Below are 18,722 nucleotides of genomic sequence, written 5' to 3'. Positions count from 1 at the left end.
GATCTGACGCATTAGAGCTATTCTGTCATCTTTTATTGTGGCTGCAATGAAAAAAATAAGCATGTATTTTTAGCTATGCTACACAGAACAATCTGATAGCAGAAGCCTGTTATTGTAATTCAAAGGAACATTTGTTTAACCAGATGCAGTCATGAAAAATTACCTTAAATTTTACAATTAGTATTTTCTAGAGAAGAATGTCTGTTCCATGTAAAATCCAAGTACGTCAATGCACTCGGATCACATCACAAAGCAGCTGCACCTTACTAAACTTTCTTCAGAGACAGATTGGAACAGGACCGCCAACATAAGAGCCAGCCACAGGAAAAAAAAAAAAAAACACAATACAAAACCAAACAAACCACAACTCTTATCTCAGATACTAGGGCGATTAGGACAGTGCAATAACTGAAGCAGAAGAGCCGAATGTAGGATGCCAAGTCCATAATGATTACATTGTGCTCTACAAATGGAACCACTGCCTATGGCAGCTCCTTGCAGGGAAAGGCAAGAGCAAGTTGGCACACAGGACAGCAGGGAAGAAGGGAAGTTTAGGCTCAAGATCCATGGATAGAATGATTTAATGAGAAGTTCCTAAGGGTTGTGCAGACTTAGTTCTCATCCAGAAAGTACTCGTCATGTAGAAAAGGAATTTCTGCAATGTAAGTAAAAGCACTGGGTACTTGTGTCTGGGCTGAGCAAAATCAGAATCATGGGTGGGCCTGGGGTGTAGGTGGAGCAAGCTAGCCTAAATGCACGATTTGTGGAAGATCACTAAGCACAGAGTGAGCTCAAGGCTGCAGAGCTGTCCTGGCAGTTCCTGTATTCCCCTGCAAAAAATTAGAGGCAGCCCAGGACTCAGAAATCTTTGCATTCACCTTTGCATCTTGCTTTGTACTCTTCTCAACTGTTGCAGAAGGCCCAAGTATTTTGGGCTCAACATTCAGATCACCCTGCCCTTTCCAGAAACTCTCAAAACCACTGTGCTGTCTAAGATCCCCAGTAACTCTGTCTCTGCTCTTGGAGGGAACTAGGAAACATGAGCTGCCATCAGGATTGTGTTTGGTCTTTTGGCTGAATGTTTGTAAAGTGGAATGCTGCTTTGCACAAAGCCCACCATGCCTTACCTGAGAGATGGTATGGCTGGCAGCAGGATGCTTCAAACCAATGCGTGTGCTAGTAGCTATGGGTCACATAGAACTAGCTCTTCTTTTTGACCATCTGACAGAAAGCAAGGCCAGATTTGGGGTGGGATGAGAGTGGGAAGAGGACTGGACCAAGTAAAACAGTGTGATCAACTCCCCTCACTATTAATTGAACCAATGCTGATCAAAATATACATAGAAGAAAGGTCAGTCAAAGGCTACTACAATACCGGGATGCGATTACAACTTGTGGGTTATCAAGTCCCTAGATCGCAGGATACCTTAAGGAAGAAAGGAGTATCAGGAGAAGGTGCTGGCACACTTGCTGACACGTTGGCTGGCTGTACAAAGCAGAACCTGTCTGGTGCTGTGGGAAAGCTCAGTCTCATCGTTGCTAGCTGAATGACAAATTGTACAAGACGGGGAGAGTCTGCACCATGCATGGCATCCATGTGAAACATCACATTTCTAGATCCGGGATTAAGGCAATACAAGTGTATTGGAAAAGTGATTTTTATCTTCCAGTTAGTGAAGATTAACAGCTGAGCCAAACTGCTCAGCAGGGACAGAACATGAACATAGTTCTTATCCGTCTCAAATGTGTGGCCTTAAACTATTTATAATCCTTCAGTATTTTTTAACATAGGCAAATAACTGCATATATTTTTCTACTTATTCTGTTACTACTTTCCTGATGTCCATAGTGACCAACAGAAGCACTTCATCTAGTTCTCTGTATCTTAGCATTTCATAAGTACTCATGATACCCCGGTGCATGTTTGTGTAATTATGTATGCTAGCAATCTCTACTTCTGTTGAAGAACAAAAGAAGGAAGGTAGTAAAGCTAAAGCACAGACTTTTGAAAACACTTAGGCACCTAATTCCCACCAAAATCAAGGAATTCCAGGCTAAATCATACCTGAGGCCAAAGTGAATGAGCTGTCAGGTTACTTGATCAAATTCTGGCTTTCCTATTTGAGCCTCACTGCCCTCTCAGGTTTTTGGTGATAATAAAAGTGAAACATACAGATTAGGAGTATGTACCAGAAAATGAGGATACTACAGAATATTAAAGAATGTTTGTCTGAAAAGTCTGTTTCCTGTGCTGTCATAGTTCATATTGCTTCCTGTTTAAGCAGTGGTAATGGTATGTTTTTTATGACTTGAGGAGACCAGAACTGGTCCAACAGCATACTATCAAGTGCTCATGCTGTGTAACTATACGAGGACCTAAAGGCAGAAGAGGACCAGCTGTCAGGCAATTAATCTTTTTCTAGTATAGGTTATAAAGCCGTATCAGTCAACATAAGGGAACATGTATCTGTGCCACAACAGATTCAGTGCAAAGTCTTACCAAAGCTTTTGGAATCTTAAATTTATCTTACTTTAATCATGGCTTTGCACTGAGGTACTAATGTTTTCATCTGCCATCTCTTGATGTGAGGTGGCTATCTCCAGCTAGGGCATAGAACAGACACTGGTACTTCAGATGTAACTGCTTAACCTGCCACAATCAAGCTTGTGATGGAGTTGTCAGTGCCCCACAAGTCAGAAGAAGAGTGAGAAGGGAAACCTTTCTACATTAGTCATCATAACTGGAGACAACTGCCAGGCATCATCCTGGTTGGCTCGGGTAAAGTGAGGAGAGGCAGTAGCCAGTTCCCAAGACTCATCTGCTCTCATCTGTCAGCCTCATTAGTAAACATAACAGCTCTCAGTGCTGGATAGTAAGAAACAGACAAATGAAAGCACTACCTCCTCCCCTTTGTTTTCCCCTTGCCCCCAAGTTCAACTTCACTCTTTCATTCCTGATTTCTCTACCACTGCCCCACTCTGAGCAGTGCAGGACGGAGGAGGAATGGGGGTGGGTGAGGGGTGTGGTGGTGAGTTCCCAGAAGTTTCTCCCTGCCACTTCTTCTTCGTAATGCTTTTCTCCTGGTCTGGTGTTGATCATTCCATGGGCTGCAGCCCTTAGGGACAAATCTGCTCTACTACGGGCTCTCCACAAGTTGCAGTTCTGTCAGGAGTACCTGTTCCAGCACAGGCTATCTATGTGGTTCTCTTCCAGCTCTCCTCACAGATGTGTACCCACTCCCCTGCAACCTTCTGCTGCCAAAACCTTGCCACCAACACCCAATACACATACACTTTGGAAAAGAGCTAGCAAAAAGCTATGCGGAAGGGCAACAATAGTTATTACAGAAATTAAAGGGTTTTATGTGAGAACTCATAAGAAAGATTAGGAGGTCTAAACTTCAAAAATATACAAATTACAATGAGACATGGTAGATGTATATACATTAGGAAACAGCATAGAGGTCAGGTCTACTTATGAGTTCTTGTAAGGACAACATGAGATCCAAAAAGATGTGTGGGCAATGCGGGATGTTTTTGAAACTATTAAAGCAAATGCCTTGTTTTGCAAAAAGGTTAATGGGTAGCTTTCATCTGACCTAACTTCAGATTATCTGTAAAGGAGGCGTCTTGATCTGAGCCAGTTACCCTTTGCAGTCAAAAAAATAAAAGGAGATGGAGGCCCCCAGAGGGTGTGATTCACTTAACCTATTTTAAAGAAGAGATGAGTCACATGCTGGTAGTGCCTAATTCCTCCCCACAGATAAGAATGGCAACCAACACAAATGCACAGGTAGATGAATCCCATCTAGTATGTCCAATAAAAAGAACATCTGGTATTAAGCTATTTGACTAAATACTACTAATATAAATTACCTCCTGCTTTGGTGTATCAGCTAGCTAATTAGCTCCTTTAGGTGGAGCTTTTGCTACAGGCAGGTTATTGAGTTCAACTTTGTTCACTGTGGATCTTCCTCTGAAACATCTAGTACAGGATACAGTATGAGGTACAACAGAGCAAGGACTTCGTTCTGCAGGACTCCTACACCCTCAGTGTAGAATATAGCATATTATTACAGAGGGAAGATGGACCTAATTGTTTATGGTATCCCTAGAATACCAATTTTTAAACGTTATTTTTGCAATTCTTCCCTGTTGAGAAAGAGAAGTAAAAACGAGTTCTTTGTTCTGATCATTATAGTTTATCGAAATGACCTTGGTCATTGCCTGAAGGCTTTGCAATGCTGATTAAATGCTCCTGCAACAGCAGGAAGACATCTAAGTGTGATGTTTCTAGCTCCTTTCATATTGCCTTCTTCTTGAGGGTATCTTTTTCCAACATGACAGTGTTTGCAGGGCTCAGATGAGCCCTGTTGCTAAGAAACAAGTCCCAACTGTGCTTTTGAAACTCTGCCTTTAAACATACAACTCAAGGAAATATTTTTCTTTTCATTACACTGTATTGTGTGTTTTTATTAAGATTTCTTTTAATGCAGATCTGACTCTTGGGGTTACATTTCTATCACAGCCTTCTGAGAAAGAATGTATTCTTCTTCCATTGCCTGTACAGTGCCACGGTCACCTACAAAATTGTATAAATAATATATTTTAAAATACTACATTTTAAGGTCACAGTAAGCCCCCATTTTGCACGCAATTGTGGTGTAAACAAGAAGGAGTACAGTGAAGCTTACTGCAAATATCTGTTAATATTAAACTACAAAGCATGGTACAAATCAGTATTCTTTCAAATGGCAACTCTAGGGTGCATCTGTGCTTGCTTGACTTTGGGGTTTGGGTTTTTTGTCACGTACTAAAACATGCTGAAGTCCCCCTTGTCTGTACAAGATAGTGTGAAGTTTTCATAGGCTTAAAGTGAATTACAGGATCATGTGAGGAAGTAACCAGCATATACAAACTACAAACTGCCTTGTCCATCCTACATATTTATTGCTTTTTCATTAACGTGTGGCACAGACGACGCCTTGCTTCCTGACAAACACAAAGTCCAAGGGCAATGGAACTGGTCATTAAAAACAGTTTCCTTGGAAGAGATTAACGGAAACTAAAGTATGGTTGTCTAATCTGAGGCACTGAATTGCAAGAAGTCCGTGTAGATTCTCTTGACAGTTCTGCCACCAAATTCCTTGACAATCTTCAGCAGGTTATTTTCTCCGACTTCTCCATTCAGACTGCAAAGATTTTAAGTATGTGACACAACCCTTCCTTCATATTTCTGTATCGTAACAGGACTGAAGTATAGTCTGCACTTCACAGCGCTACTGAATAATGTGGGAAAACCCTGTTCAACTACCTACTTGGCACTTCTCATTCCAGTAAATAGTGGACTTCTCAGGAAGGACTTAAATCACAGTCATTGGAATAAGGCCTCATGTAATTTAGGTATCATTCTTTACATACACAAAAGAACACTTACTAGTGCATGATTAAGCGTCAAAAATATTTAGAACAAAACCACATTTGTAAGAGAGAAGGCAGAATAAATTTTGTAATGCAACAGCCTCAGATTTTTAGCTTTGGTTGCTGGCTAATTCGGGAAATAGACTGCAACTTAGGAAGAGTCATCTCTGGGTTTAACATAAGAGCCCAGTTATGTAATTTTTCTTTACAGTAAGTAAAACTTATTCACAGGAGCAACCCCAGGGGCCAGCTCAGTGTTATAAGAGGCAAAAATGGTGAGCAGAAGTGAGGCAAAATGGTTCTAGAGGCTCAACACACGTTGCTCTGCACATGGTGGATTCTCAGTTCTGACAAGTGGGTTTAGCTTGAAATGGGAACATTTTGTACCTGGTTTGAACTGGTTCAAATGACTGACTGTTGCTCCAAGCAATGTGACCTGGAGTCCACAGAGCAACTGGAAAAGGGGCATCCTGTCTGTCTAGTTCTGCCTTGGCACACAGAGAGTAAACAAGCACTGAAAAAACATCTAGCGGACAGAAAGCACTGATGTGAGAGCAGAACATATACACACATGGGCCAGATTTTTGTTTGTACCATATATACCATATTTTAGCTAATACACAGAAGAAAAAACTTTATTGTGTTGATAATACTAAGGGTGGACTGTTACCATTTATTCATCACAGCTTCATTGAAAGAAGGATTCAGTGTGTAATTGCTGAGCAAGAGTGGCTCTTGGGACCTAATGCTTGGTCTAAAGTCCATTCCAGGCTCCACCACAGGATTCTTCTAAGTATCAGCTGCATGCAGCACAAGGAGACAGATCCTACTGTTAACTACGTTGCCCTGAACCTACCATCCAGAGTGGGAATACTGAGACTTAACTCTGATGGAAGTGAGAACTGGCACATCGGTACTCTTGTGTGTAAGGAGTTATTTGGATCAAGACTGGTTGGTGACACAGAATAGTTGATGGCTGAACACAGAGTCCTCCCCATTCTGCTATCCACACTCACGGCTTGGTTCAAGCTCTGCTTTGCACTTGTGCAGCTATCTACACCTCTGCAGCGTGAGTGTAAAGGAAGGCTAGCCTCTGTGGTGGTGTACAACATAAGGGGCGAGCTCTCAAGGCACAAAAATCCGGTCACCATGTACAGTTGACCAATGTAAACAAGATGAAAGTTAGAACACCTCAGGGAGCCAGCTTCAAAGGAGTACCAGAATCTGTATCAATGTTGGTTTTGTGGGTTGTATGGGAGGAGCAGAGGACTGAGTGAAATAAGTACTTAGATGCAAGTCGATACATAAAATTACCTTCTGTCTTTTACAAGAAAAAACAAGAGAGAGCGAGCATTTTTGTACTCACAATTGCCAATGATTGTAGTTGCTGTGCTCTTTTCTCTCTTTTACATGAGACAAGGAACCATCCCACCAGCTCTCTGTAGCCACAATGAAATTTCAGTAGGAGGAAAAAAAAAATCTCATGATGCTGAGTCTAAAATAGTATTTATAAAAAAAAAAAGTATTTGTTTTCTAAAACCGCTGCTAAGCCTTCTCTGGTATTGATTAGTTTGTTGAGTGCAGAGCTAAACAGAGACATGCAGTAAAAAACATTATCATTCTTGTAATACAGACAGGAAGATTTGGCAATGCCTTTGTAATGAAATAGATCAAGAGAGATCATTTAATGGCCCAGTCCAGAGAATCTGCACTAACTATACTGTCTAACTACATCAAAACCAATGTACCTACTCTTTCAACACTCAATAATCAGTCTGGTGCAAATTAGTTCAGAAACAGGTCTGATCTGTCGCAATCATTTCACAAAGAAGGAAAGTATGGGGAACCATCCCAATCCCACGAAGGAAATTTCTTCTGACTACACCTCACAAATGTCTCAATTTGTGTGACCACTCCTTTCTTACAATCCCAAATCCTTTGTGAAGCCCTCCCAGTAGGACAACAATTCCAGAGTGGGTTGCAGGGCAATGACAGTTGTATGTCCTTACAAATTCTTTGTGTATGTAGAGCTAGAATTTAGTCTTGAGATTCTTGGAACCAATTTTTGGTGGAAAGGAAACTTCAAGCTTCCTGACTCCAAAACAGTGTTTGCAAGAAGACATGGAAAAAAAAAAAATAAATTCTTTTCAGTTACAGGGAATCTAAATATGTAAACCTTGATCCAAGAGTTTATTTTATCTTACTAAAAAGAACCTAGTCCTGACCACTGTCAGTGAAAGAGGTCTGACTATGTGGGCCTCTCCAGACAGTGATTTCTATGGTGTCAAGTTGCCATCTCCTTTCCACAACACAGCATAGCAAATACAATGTTGGATATTCACACACACAAAAATCGTGTTTATGGAAATCAAATTGTCATGGCAACAGAAGAGGTCTTGCAAGTATTTTAAAAATAGCAAATTAACAAAACCCATTATGAAATCTAAAATCCATTCTTTTATGAATGCACTTAAACAGATACAACAAATGTTTTTCTACCTACGTAAAGAAGAAATCATTTAAACTCAAGATCTCACCTCACCATACTGGCATATGTAATACATATATGCACACAAATAAATATGTCTTTTAAACTTAAAACAGCAAAACTGTTCAGATGGACAGTGTTACACTAATGTAATCATTGGCCTTATTTTATTTCAGGTAAAATATTATCATATAAATATTATGATTCATACTTCATAAAATGACTCAACTTTTTAACATAGTAAACTTGTAACAATGGCTCATTATAATCTAGTTTATTAATCTTCATTAAAATCTCAGTTCTTCAAGGGCTTATAGCACTTACCTAAAAATGTACAAACACTTCTTTAAAACAACATTCTTACTTGGTTCAATTGAAATTTTTTCCAACAAAATCTCGAGATTAATTTGACCATTGAGCCTTTCCATTCTTTATAAACTTGCTTGTGTTACAACTGAAACAAAATGATTATCCACAAATTCAGAGCATTTTTAAGTTTCGTGAGGATATTCATTAACGCTTGTGGCAAACTGAGAGCTCAGCCTAGACAAATCACAAGCTGGTGAGATGCTCGATAATTATCTGTGATATGTTTAAATTCATTAAAGATGGCAGCCTTAGTCCCCTGCACAGTTCCTTGTATTATAAGTATTACAAAAGTTAGAAATGCGGCACAGGCCAACCCCCTGAAGTGAACGTGATTATGTTTCCAAAAGTTCCTCTATTGATTACAGTCACTCTTTCCTCTAGCAGGATTTGGCCGTGATCTACTCTGGGCATATCCTTTGGGTATGCTTATACTGGAACTTTTAATTTAACTTAGAGTATTACCAATCAGCTTTCATCAACCATCTTGTTTATATATACTCGTCTGGATATTTCATAATCATATGCTTAAACATGGGTGTCCATGATTTTATCTCGTCTGGCAGAGTTGTAAATTAGTTAGCAATGTATCTACTTTTTTAATTTAAAGGCTCGGTATAATATTGCCATCCTCCAGTGCTGAAAAATCATGCATCAAGTTCTCTAAAACTGAGATTTAAAAAAAAATGCAATTCATTCGTTCTCCCCCCATCCCCCACCTTTTTTTTTTTTTTTTTTTGAGATGGAATCATATCTTCAAATCCTATTCCAAAGCTATGAGAGTTACATTTTTTCTTTTCCTGAAAGCAGAGATTCTCATCTAATCAAGAGCCTCAGGGGACAGGGCTCTGAGGAAACACCAAATATTGTGAGAGTCAGGATTGCATTGCTAGGCATTTTGAGGGGCTGTCAAGTAGTTAGAAATTATTTGGCTTGTAACTCCGTTGGAATGGAAAAACTGAGCTTTGAACTGCCTTTACAAAAAGGACTACATTGCTGGAGGAAGGAGGGTGAGAGGCAGCTTCTAAGTGGTAGGACAGAAAGAAAATCTGTGGAAATGAGTATTTTAAATCAAATATTCAAGTTCTGTCAACTTATTTTTAACTCGACTCTACACACAATGAAACCTAGTAAGTTTGTAACATCAGAAATCAACAAGTGGAATATAATTAGGTAGAATGGCACCTGATGTTTTCTCAAACTCTTACGATATTTTTATTTTGGTGCTCCTACTTAACATAAATGCTCAAAAACCCTGGGAAGAGGAAGAGGGATTAACTCCTTCACTTAAAAAAATCTCCCATCTTCAGCAGAACCAGGGAAATCCAGGTTTCACATTCCTGGGATCTCTAAAGCAAGCTCAGTCAACACCAACTTTTCTTTCTCATGTGAGGCTGGGCCTGTACTGATGTCAAGTCCTGGGTCTCGCCTGTATTCAATAATGTCTAAGGTTGCTGTGCGATGCTGGGTCCAGCTCTCTGCTGAGGAATATTGCTTCCACACCAGCTTCCTTACGTGTACATCACACCACAGCTGCTCCAGTTCACAGATCAGCATCTGAAAGGCAAATGAGCTCTAATTGCAGTTTCAAGTAAGATGTTGAACTGTGAACTGGAGTAGCTGCAGCAGAGGCAGGCATCCCCTCCTGCTTCCCTTGCTGCTGGAGCCATAAGTTCCAGTATAAGTTGTGTAAGGCACAGATAATGTTTTTAATTACCAGTAAGATTTTCCAGATGCCAGAATCTTGATACTAGTAAAATTCCAAGTACTGGACACAGGTACACACTCTAAACTGGTTTACCTTCTTCCAGATATGGGCTGGAAGGCACACCCTATGAGGAGCAGAAGAGGAGGCTGAGGGGTGACCTCATCACTCTTTACAGCTTCCTGAGGAGGGGAAGCGGAGAGGGAGGTACCAATCTCTTCTCCCTGGTATCCAGCGATAGAACATGCGGGAATGGTTGAAAGCCATGCCAGGGGAGGTTTAGACTGGACATTAGGAAGCATTTCTTTACCAAGAGGGTGGTCAAACACTAGAACAGGCTCCCTAGAGAGGTGCCCCAAGCCTGTCAGGGTTTAAGAGGCATTTGGACAATACCCTTAATAATATGCTTTAACTTGGTCAGCTCTGAAGTAGTCAGGTGGCTGGAGTAGATGATCATTGCAAATTCCTTCCAACTGAACTATTTTATTGTACTCTATCTTTATTGACCAGCATGTTTGCACAGTGCGACTAAGTACATACCCATCCACTGTAGTGCTGCAACTGTGTAACTTTAAAGTTGCAAAGTTCTAAAATGAAGACAAGTCCAAAGACAGAAGAAAGAATGTTATATGTCAGACTGACTTTATATCACATAGAAAATAAAAGAAGCAAGCACTTTTACTTTTCTCCCTTCCAGGTTACCTCTGAACGAAAGTTTTCACAAATTAATTGCAAATTCCAGGTGCTTTTACAAACTTAGGGACTATTTTAGAATTCCTTTATCATCCAATCACTTGTTTCTCCACAAAATTCAAAACTGTACACAGATTCTAAAATTCACCTTTCTGCTTTATGCCAGCTGCTGCCACCTACGGGTGTGTTTGTGTTCAGGGTGCTGCATGTGATTTGATGGATAAGAAAAAGCCTGAGGAAGCTGGTTTCTGCTTTCCACTCCTCCTTGACTATCCCGAACAGCTCCACAAACTCTCAGTGCTCTTTTTATGGTGGAACAGAGGTAAAACGGCAGTGAGCTGCTGCAGGCAATGGCGCTTTCTCGGAGTTTGTAAATCTCTCCGACACCCACTGATTCAGAGCAGGAGAACAATTCGCCTCCATCCTGCAATCCAGACTAGCCAAAATTCACCTGTCAAAAGCATTCTCCTCATCCAAGTTGCTTCTGTCTTTAAATCTTTTCACTCCTTGCCTCTCTTGTTGCAAGAAGTTCCAGCTCTTTGGCCTTTTCTCCTTCTGGGCTTGATTCTCTATTTTCTCCATGTCACACCCTTCGTCTGGAACAGCTTTCCAGACTCCTTGAAATTCAATTGGTTTACTTGGCCATTTAACAGCTCTTCTCTGCTGTATGCTCCCACCTTCACTCTTAATCTTCAAGTACATCTGTCCAAATTGCATTAAATGACAAACAAGACGGCAAAATGCTGAGCAAACCCTGTCTCCTTACGTGTTCGTGAAGTAATGAATACCACTGCAGAACTGCTTCAATGACAGCAGTGAACAAAAAGCAGTGAACGAAAATGTCACTGGCTATTTCTTTTCTCTTCTATTTTGATGGAAACAGAAGGCACGAGGGACAGGAGAGAAACTTGTTTGCATTTAAGTTGGTCTGGCACTGACAGCAATTCAAAAGCAACAGCCCTACGTCTGTGCAGCTTGACAGCAAAATGAACCAAAAAGTCATTATAAACACGAGTAGAGTTCAACAGCTGATTTTTGCCAACTACAAGGAGTGAAGAGCAATAACTGACCAAAGGACATAAACAATACTAAATATTTGGACTGTGACAGAGACTGTAGTTAGGGACAAGGCATTGCTGTGCTTTTGCTGTGTGCGCCCATAACTGCACTTGTAAAGCAAGGGTCAAGGGAGAATGATGAGTAAGAAGGCATGTATGTATGTGACTATTAGGGCCAAGCAGATAAACTCAAGAAAGGGATCTAGTGTAAAACACAGGAAAGGGAGGAAGAAGAATATATTAAGTATTCAGGCAAGTCGGGGCTAATAAAATAGTTGCAAGGAGGAAGACCTAAAATACAGTCGGACACTGGATGAAAACTGAGGGGCCACACCAGATCCATCAGCAAAGATAAAACCCTACTGTTGTTTTGATGATCAGATACATAGGTTGGAGTTGTCTCAACCAAGAAGCTACAAACTTGAAATAATTTGGCATTTATTCTGGTCACAAATTATCTGTGAATCACTTTTGAGTTTTCCAAGCTTGTTTGTCATTCTAGATGGTCCAGACACTTCATGGCACAAAAATATTCCAGACTACCCTGTGCTGGCAAGATTGTTGAATGACTGTTCAATATGATCAGCCAAGTAAGTTATATAAGACATTTAGATTTCTCACTTACATCTCTGAAAAAAAAAAAAAAAAAAAAAAAAAGGAGGAAAACAATGGCCTTCTCCATACAGACAAGAACAGAACCTGCAGGAGTAGAAATCTAAAGATTCAGTTGTTCTTTACCTGACCATGAGGAATACCTACAGCACAGCTGATATCACTGCTACCAGTAATGGAGCGCTAACCTGGATGGACACATTTTATCACCTTTCCCACCGCACAAAGGCAGAAATTACCATAAAGAACTTTTTGATCTTTTCAGGGTAAAATACCAAACCCAGAGTGAAGTCTACTGACAACAGGTTTGCTTTGTTTAATTATGCTCTCATGAACAAATAGCTTGTTTCTGCAGACTACCAGTGGTCTACACATCACTGACTGAAAGGCAAAGTTAGCGAAATAATTACAGCAGTAAAGTTCACAAACACAAATTCATACAAGCACTTGCAAAACCTTTTTTTCCACAAATGAACTTGTAAATCACCCAGATTCATTGATTTTCATGACCATAGGAAAAAAAATATTAAGAAGGATCATGAATGCCACAGCACGTTTGAGATTAATGCACAGATTGTTTGCTTGTTTACCATTCCAACAAAAATAAAATGGGTATTGGTAATTTTATGCAGATCTCATCCCTGCAACTTTCCTGAGTGTTGTGTTCCGTACTTCTATTCAGTTCTTTGGAGAGCTTATTCTGCTGAAGAGAGCCATGGCTTCTAATGAGAGCCTTCTGCAGATGCTTGGCTTCTATAAATCGAGCATTAAAGCCATATTTACATAGCTGGAGGTCTAACCCTTCAACTCAATCAAGACTGAAGCAGAATAAACAGATGGCAGAAGACTCGTGATACGGAGCTGACACACCCAGGAATGGGAGAGCTCTACGCTGCAGGAGAAAAACAGTTAAGTGGGCTGAGAATCATTCCTTCTTTCTCTAGCTGACTGTGAGAGGCTGTCACTCATGATCTCCTCCTCTGGCTACTTCATGGCACATGGGTGGCTGCTCTCCTATCCTGCACTAACATGATTTTATGCTACGTATTTCAATTACTCCCTGCATAAAAATAGTATACATGTATAATTCAGGCTGTGATCCAAAAGTCCACCCCCTTCCTGACAAGAGGGATTAATCTTGGAGAATACCTCATACTTTCAGATAATTCCACTCACTTCTCACATTTCCCTCAAGTTCTCCACCTTCATTTTCCCCCTCCCACACACGTGATGTCGAGGGAAGGAAAAATGAGTGGGAAGGAGGGCAAGATTCCCTTGTATCAGCTCAGGGAATGACAAGGAGCCAGATCTTCTCCCACGCTGACTGGCACACGGCAGCTCCAAGAGAACACAGTCTGCCAGCTAAAGGGCATGGCCAGCCCCTTCTCTCAATTGCCATCTGCAGCACGTACCGGCTGGAGGTGCACACTGCTCAATCCTGGGGAACTGAAAAAAGAGAGGATACGCCACCATTTATCTCTGCTGGTGTCACCATCTTCCATTCTCCAGAGCTTGTCATGGCATGATTTGGCCCTGAGGCCTCAAAGCCTGCTCCAGAAGCCCTAAGCCAAACTAGAGGTTACAGTGTCTGTGGCACAGGGTGCCTGCGGCAGAGCTGGAACACTGGTAGCCAAGGACATGATGGCCTTTGCCATAGCGCTCGCTGAGAACACCAGCTACCTCTTCTCCCTTTCTTGCCACTGGCTCCTTTTATGAACCTGAGCTAGGAACACCGTTGTTACAGATCAGCCCTGCAGCCCTGTCAGATGCAGATGAGGAAAACTACATCGGACGACTGAAAATTCTGATCCAGGATGTCTCTAAGCGGTTGTGTCTATCAAGTGCATGGAAGCAGTGTGTAATTTCAAGGCTGTTCTGCAAAACATATTGCAAGTAGATGGGCTAATCAAGATTTTTTAAATTGTATTTTGTCTGAATTTCAAGTTTTGGTAAGGCAAAAGTTAACATCCCCTGGGTATGAAAAATTTCCTACGAGTCTTTTGTAACATACATGCAAAGAGAAATTAAAACCCAGTTTACGATACATCTTAAAATCTGCAGTTCTGGGTGACTACATAAAACCCTGAAAATTAGCCAAATGAAAAAAATAAACATTATAAATAAAGAGAAATCATTACTTCTCCTGTCCAAATAGAGTAGTACCGCAAAATGTAAATAGCATAAAAGACACTGGATGTTTAAAATTCTCAGGTTTCACCCTCATAGATAATTTCCATAACACAGGAAAGATAATTTAACTAAAAAAAAGTAATGGCTTGCAAAGTAGTTGGTAGCCTGCATCAGAGCACCACTTCTAAGTGGATATCACTGGTTTGAGATACTGGGCACTAATAAATATGTCAAATGCACACATCTTCAAGTGTGCAGTGGAACACTTGGTTTATTTGGTGTTGCCCATTTTCACGTCTATTCTAGTGGCTTCTGACCCTTTATTGCAATTCCACTGCAGAGTCTACACGTGAATGACACCTATGTGCAAAACAGATGAGGAATAAATTCAGGAACTGGAAAAGAGAGAACTTCCATTACCACCTAAACACAGTCACACTCTCCACCTAAGCAGGCAAAATATACAGCAATCCTGTGAAACATCATTTTAACATGTTATAAATCTGGACTACAGAAATTGCTGGGAATTTTGCTATTTACTTCACTGGGAACAGATCACACCCTAGATGTGAATACTTCACACCACCACAAATATTATTTATTTTACAAGTGTTGCTCAGTTGATCGAGATGGCTGAAGTGTGACGATGACACAAGATCTCTTTTTACCCTGACTATTCCTGCCAGTAGATTTGTGCTCCTCCTGTTTCCCCTTGTGTGTGTGGGCTATGTGGTATACGACAGGATATGGCTGAGATTGTAAATAGCTATATTCTAGCTGGGTATATTATCTCGGAGTAAATTTTCTATCAAAATGCATTTGGTATTAGCAGCTCCATTAAGCAAATGGTTCATTTATGTATGGACTAAGTGCTATGCTTTGCATACTGAGTTTGGAATGCATTTCCAAAACGATGCTTTTTGCCAGTCTGTGTGAACACCACATGGAAGGATTTCTTTTAATCTGTAGTTTTTGTTTTGCTACTTTTGCAACAGAAGATCAGGAGGAACAGTGGTATAGACAGCCAGAGAGTACCGCTGAAATCAGCACATCAAATGAAAAACAAGTTTTTAAAAAAATCTCCACCTGTTAAAAAACAAAACAAAAATAGAATTAAAACCATTTTGGGCTAGTCCAGCCAGTCGGTGATAACACAACCAACATGGCTGCAAAGTCCAGATTCAACTCTCAAGCTTTCAAGCCAGCATGGACAGGGAGCTCTACACACCAGCCTTCAGAAAGGAAGCGCTATCCGCTGGCATTCTTTACTGGCATGTTCTGTGTGAGGGAAGGCACACCACCAGCTACCTCCAGCAGCCCTGCAGCAGAAACCAGAGAAGAGCTCCGGGCAGATAACCACACCTCAAGCCAGTTCTGATATGAGGATGTCTTATGGGGATCTACACTCCTAGGATGAATGAAGAACACTGAGGGTTTTCTAGCGTGCTGTGGAAAACAGCAGAGGATGAAGTAAAACATCATTCAAATGAGGAAAAGGGCATGGTAAGTCAGGTTTTTTCTTGTACATCTACAGCGAAGATGTAGCGTCTTCAATGCTAACGGAAAACTACGTTCACTTTGAAAGCTCTATCTTTGAACACCTCTCTCTGAGGACGGTGGGAAATTAAGTGCTAAATAACAATAACCTAAAACCCCATGAGAGCACTCAACCAGAGAGTTTCTGTTCGATTTATCACTCCAGGTCCCTCAGGTGGCTGCACACAAGGGCTGTGAAAACAACACACCTGAGCACGCAGCATTACATCTGGAAGCACATATACCAATGCTGTTCCTTCCACAGGAAAATCCGGAGGTATTTCAAAAGATGGAAGTTTTCTTTTGGAATACATCCGTAGGGTCAGAGCAAACACACTGGAATAACAATCGGTTGTACACATTGCACATGGTATAGTGCTCAGACCTAGGTAATTCTTTAAGCGGAAGAACTTTAAGAATTTCGGATTCATTAAAGAATTAAGTGAGCTGAAGCACATGAAGCAGGTAAGGGCAGGGCAGTAGCTCTTTAAACGCAGGGCAAGCTGGAAGGTACTCCTATACCACAGGAAGATTTCTGCAGTGGCCACAGTAGCTGAAATGGTGACCAGAAATGGACTGTGAGAGACTCTGGGCATGGACTAACGGTTTTTGCTTTGTTTGGGTTTTTTTAAACATGATTGTTTTGCTTGCCGCTGGAATACTTGTATTTAGCCTGGTGTTACAGGTGCCTTTGTAGTGTTCAAACTCCAGGCTCCGATATGGAAGTGTTTCCTAATTAAAAAGAAGGAAAGGGAAATAGAGAAGGGATTACAGCCACAGTTTAGGGATGCGTTACCCGAGTCCCTCACTAGGGACTTCGTATTGAGAATGCCCAGTTTCTCCGGACGTTGGTTCCTTAGAGCAGTGCTACAAGACCAACGTTTTTCAGGGGTCTCCTTAGGAAACTGGGGAAGACGGGCTCTGAAAGCTCGCCTTTGCTGCTCAGCGATGTAGTCGCTCTGCGCCTTGGTCCTCCGACCGAAATGACAATTCGCAAGCACCCGAACAGCTGAAGCCCTTCCCTTAAACCACACAGGCTGCCCAGCCCCGGGCCGTGCCCCGCCTGAAGAGGCCGGCGGGTCGGAAAGCGGGGGGATGCTCTGCCCCCGAGGCCGGGGACCGGCCTCTGCCTCGCCGAATCCCACAGCGAAGCCCCGGCGGGCGCGCAGCGGGGACGGGCGGGTGCCCCTCGCCCCGGGCACCGCTCGCTGCCCGCGGAAAACGCGCCCCCCGCCGCTCCCCCCCACGAACCGCGACGGCCGCGGCGGAGCCCGCACCGCCCGCCCCCCCTCCGCGGTGCGCGGCCGCTGCCCTGAGGCTCGCCGCCGGCCCTGGGGCTCGCCGCCGCCCGCTCCCCCGGGGAACCCCCGGCGCCGCCCCGGCCACCGCTCCCGCCGCGAAACTTTCCGCCGGGGCGGAGGGGCTCGCTGCCCGCCTGCCTGCCTGCCTCCCTTCCCGCCGCGCCGTCGGGGAAAGTTGCCGCCGCGGGGTCCGTCTCGCCGGCCGAGGCGCCGGCCCGGGCGAAGCAGCGGCAGGTGGGGGGAGCGCGCCCCGCCGCCGGCAGACGCTCGCCGCGGAGCCCTCCCCGCCTGCCGCCGCGCCCGGGGCTGCGGCGCTCCTTACCCAGCCCCGGCACGAAGGTGTTGAGGAAGAGGCAGATGACAGCCACGGGGAACGGCATGTAGGGGATGGCGGCGCGCAGGGGGCCCTTCTTCTCCCGGACCTGCACCACCACCCCGCTGGAGGGGGCAGCGCCCCGGCTGGGCTCCCCGGCCGCCGCGCTCTCGCCCTCTTTGGGGAAGGGATCCATGGCCGGCGCGGCGCGGGCGCGGCCGAGGGTGGCGGTGCCCCGGCGGGCTCCCAGCTCCCGCCGCCGCCGCCGCGCGCGCTCCCGCCGCCGCGCGCGGCCCCGCCTGCGCGCGCGCCCGGGTGCCTCCCGCCGCGCGGACCCCTCCCCTCGCGGGCTCCCGCCGCCGTTCCCGCCCCGCCGGCACCGGCCCCCGGCAGCGGCACCGGCCCCGTCCCGTCGCCCCGGGCCCGGCCTCCCGCCTCGGCTCACCCCGCGGCCGGTCACCGGGCGGCGTCGGTTGGAAATGCCCCCGCGCGCCCGGGGCGGCGTGAGCGGAGCCGCCCGCCGGGGGAGGAGAGGGGCCCCGGGGCTCTCGGGTTTAATCTTTGGGAAGGGGAGAAGCCGTTTCAAGACGGGAGAGCGTGAAAAATAACGCCCTGTGCGGTCTTAAAAATAGCTGCGCTCTGAAGGTGTAAGAAAAGGTGTGAATTAAACCCACACTCACTCATTGTTTGAAAAAACCTGTGGAAGGGGGAAGAGGAGGAAGAGGGAGGAGAGCCGCGGGAATTAGAGGGAACTGAAGAGAAAAATAGACCCCTGAAAAGCTAATCGCAGTTTGGGACGGTGTGAAAATGTATCTTAATTCACATCAGCACCGCTAAATGAAATATCCTTTCGTAGGGCTGGGAATTATCGTTCAGTACACAGCTTAATGGATGAAACGGTACCAGAGCTTGATCGTGTCCGTAGTTAAAAATGACGACGAGGCTGGTCATTGCAGATATGGTTCAGCAGAGAAAACAGGAAAAATATTAAAGGCATTAATCCTGATATAAAATGTGTGACACACGTAGAGGATTTTTGCACGAGAGAGAGAGAGAGAGAGCGAGCTGTAATTTTGCTGAGGAATTCCTGCTAGGGGTT

At 43.7% G+C, this 18,722-nt stretch overlaps 1 protein-coding gene across 4 annotated transcripts in view; it reads right to left on the bottom strand.

Moving 5' to 3' along the window:
• STUM (stum, mechanosensory transduction mediator homolog) overlaps positions 1–17,858 on the bottom strand; it is a 49,425-nt gene extending 31,567 nt beyond the window's left edge. For all 4 annotated transcript variants that reach the window (XM_074926473.1, XM_074926465.1, XM_074926456.1 and 1 more), the window contains exon 1: positions 17,633–17,858. In XM_074926473.1, the coding sequence (XP_074782574.1) occupies positions 17,633–17,819 (187 nt within the window). In that variant the 5' untranslated portion in view covers positions 17,820–17,858. The remainder of the gene's footprint in view (positions 1–17,632) is intronic.
• Between the last annotated feature and the right edge of the window lie 864 nt (positions 17,859–18,722).

The sequence above is a fragment of the Athene noctua genome, chromosome 1 (assembly GCF_965140245.1).
Source record: "Athene noctua chromosome 1, bAthNoc1.hap1.1, whole genome shotgun sequence".
Lineage (NCBI taxonomy): Eukaryota > Metazoa > Chordata > Aves > Strigiformes > Strigidae > Athene > Athene noctua.
The sequence above is the reverse complement of the archived record's forward strand: the minus strand, read 5'-3'. Positions and strand labels throughout refer to the sequence as shown.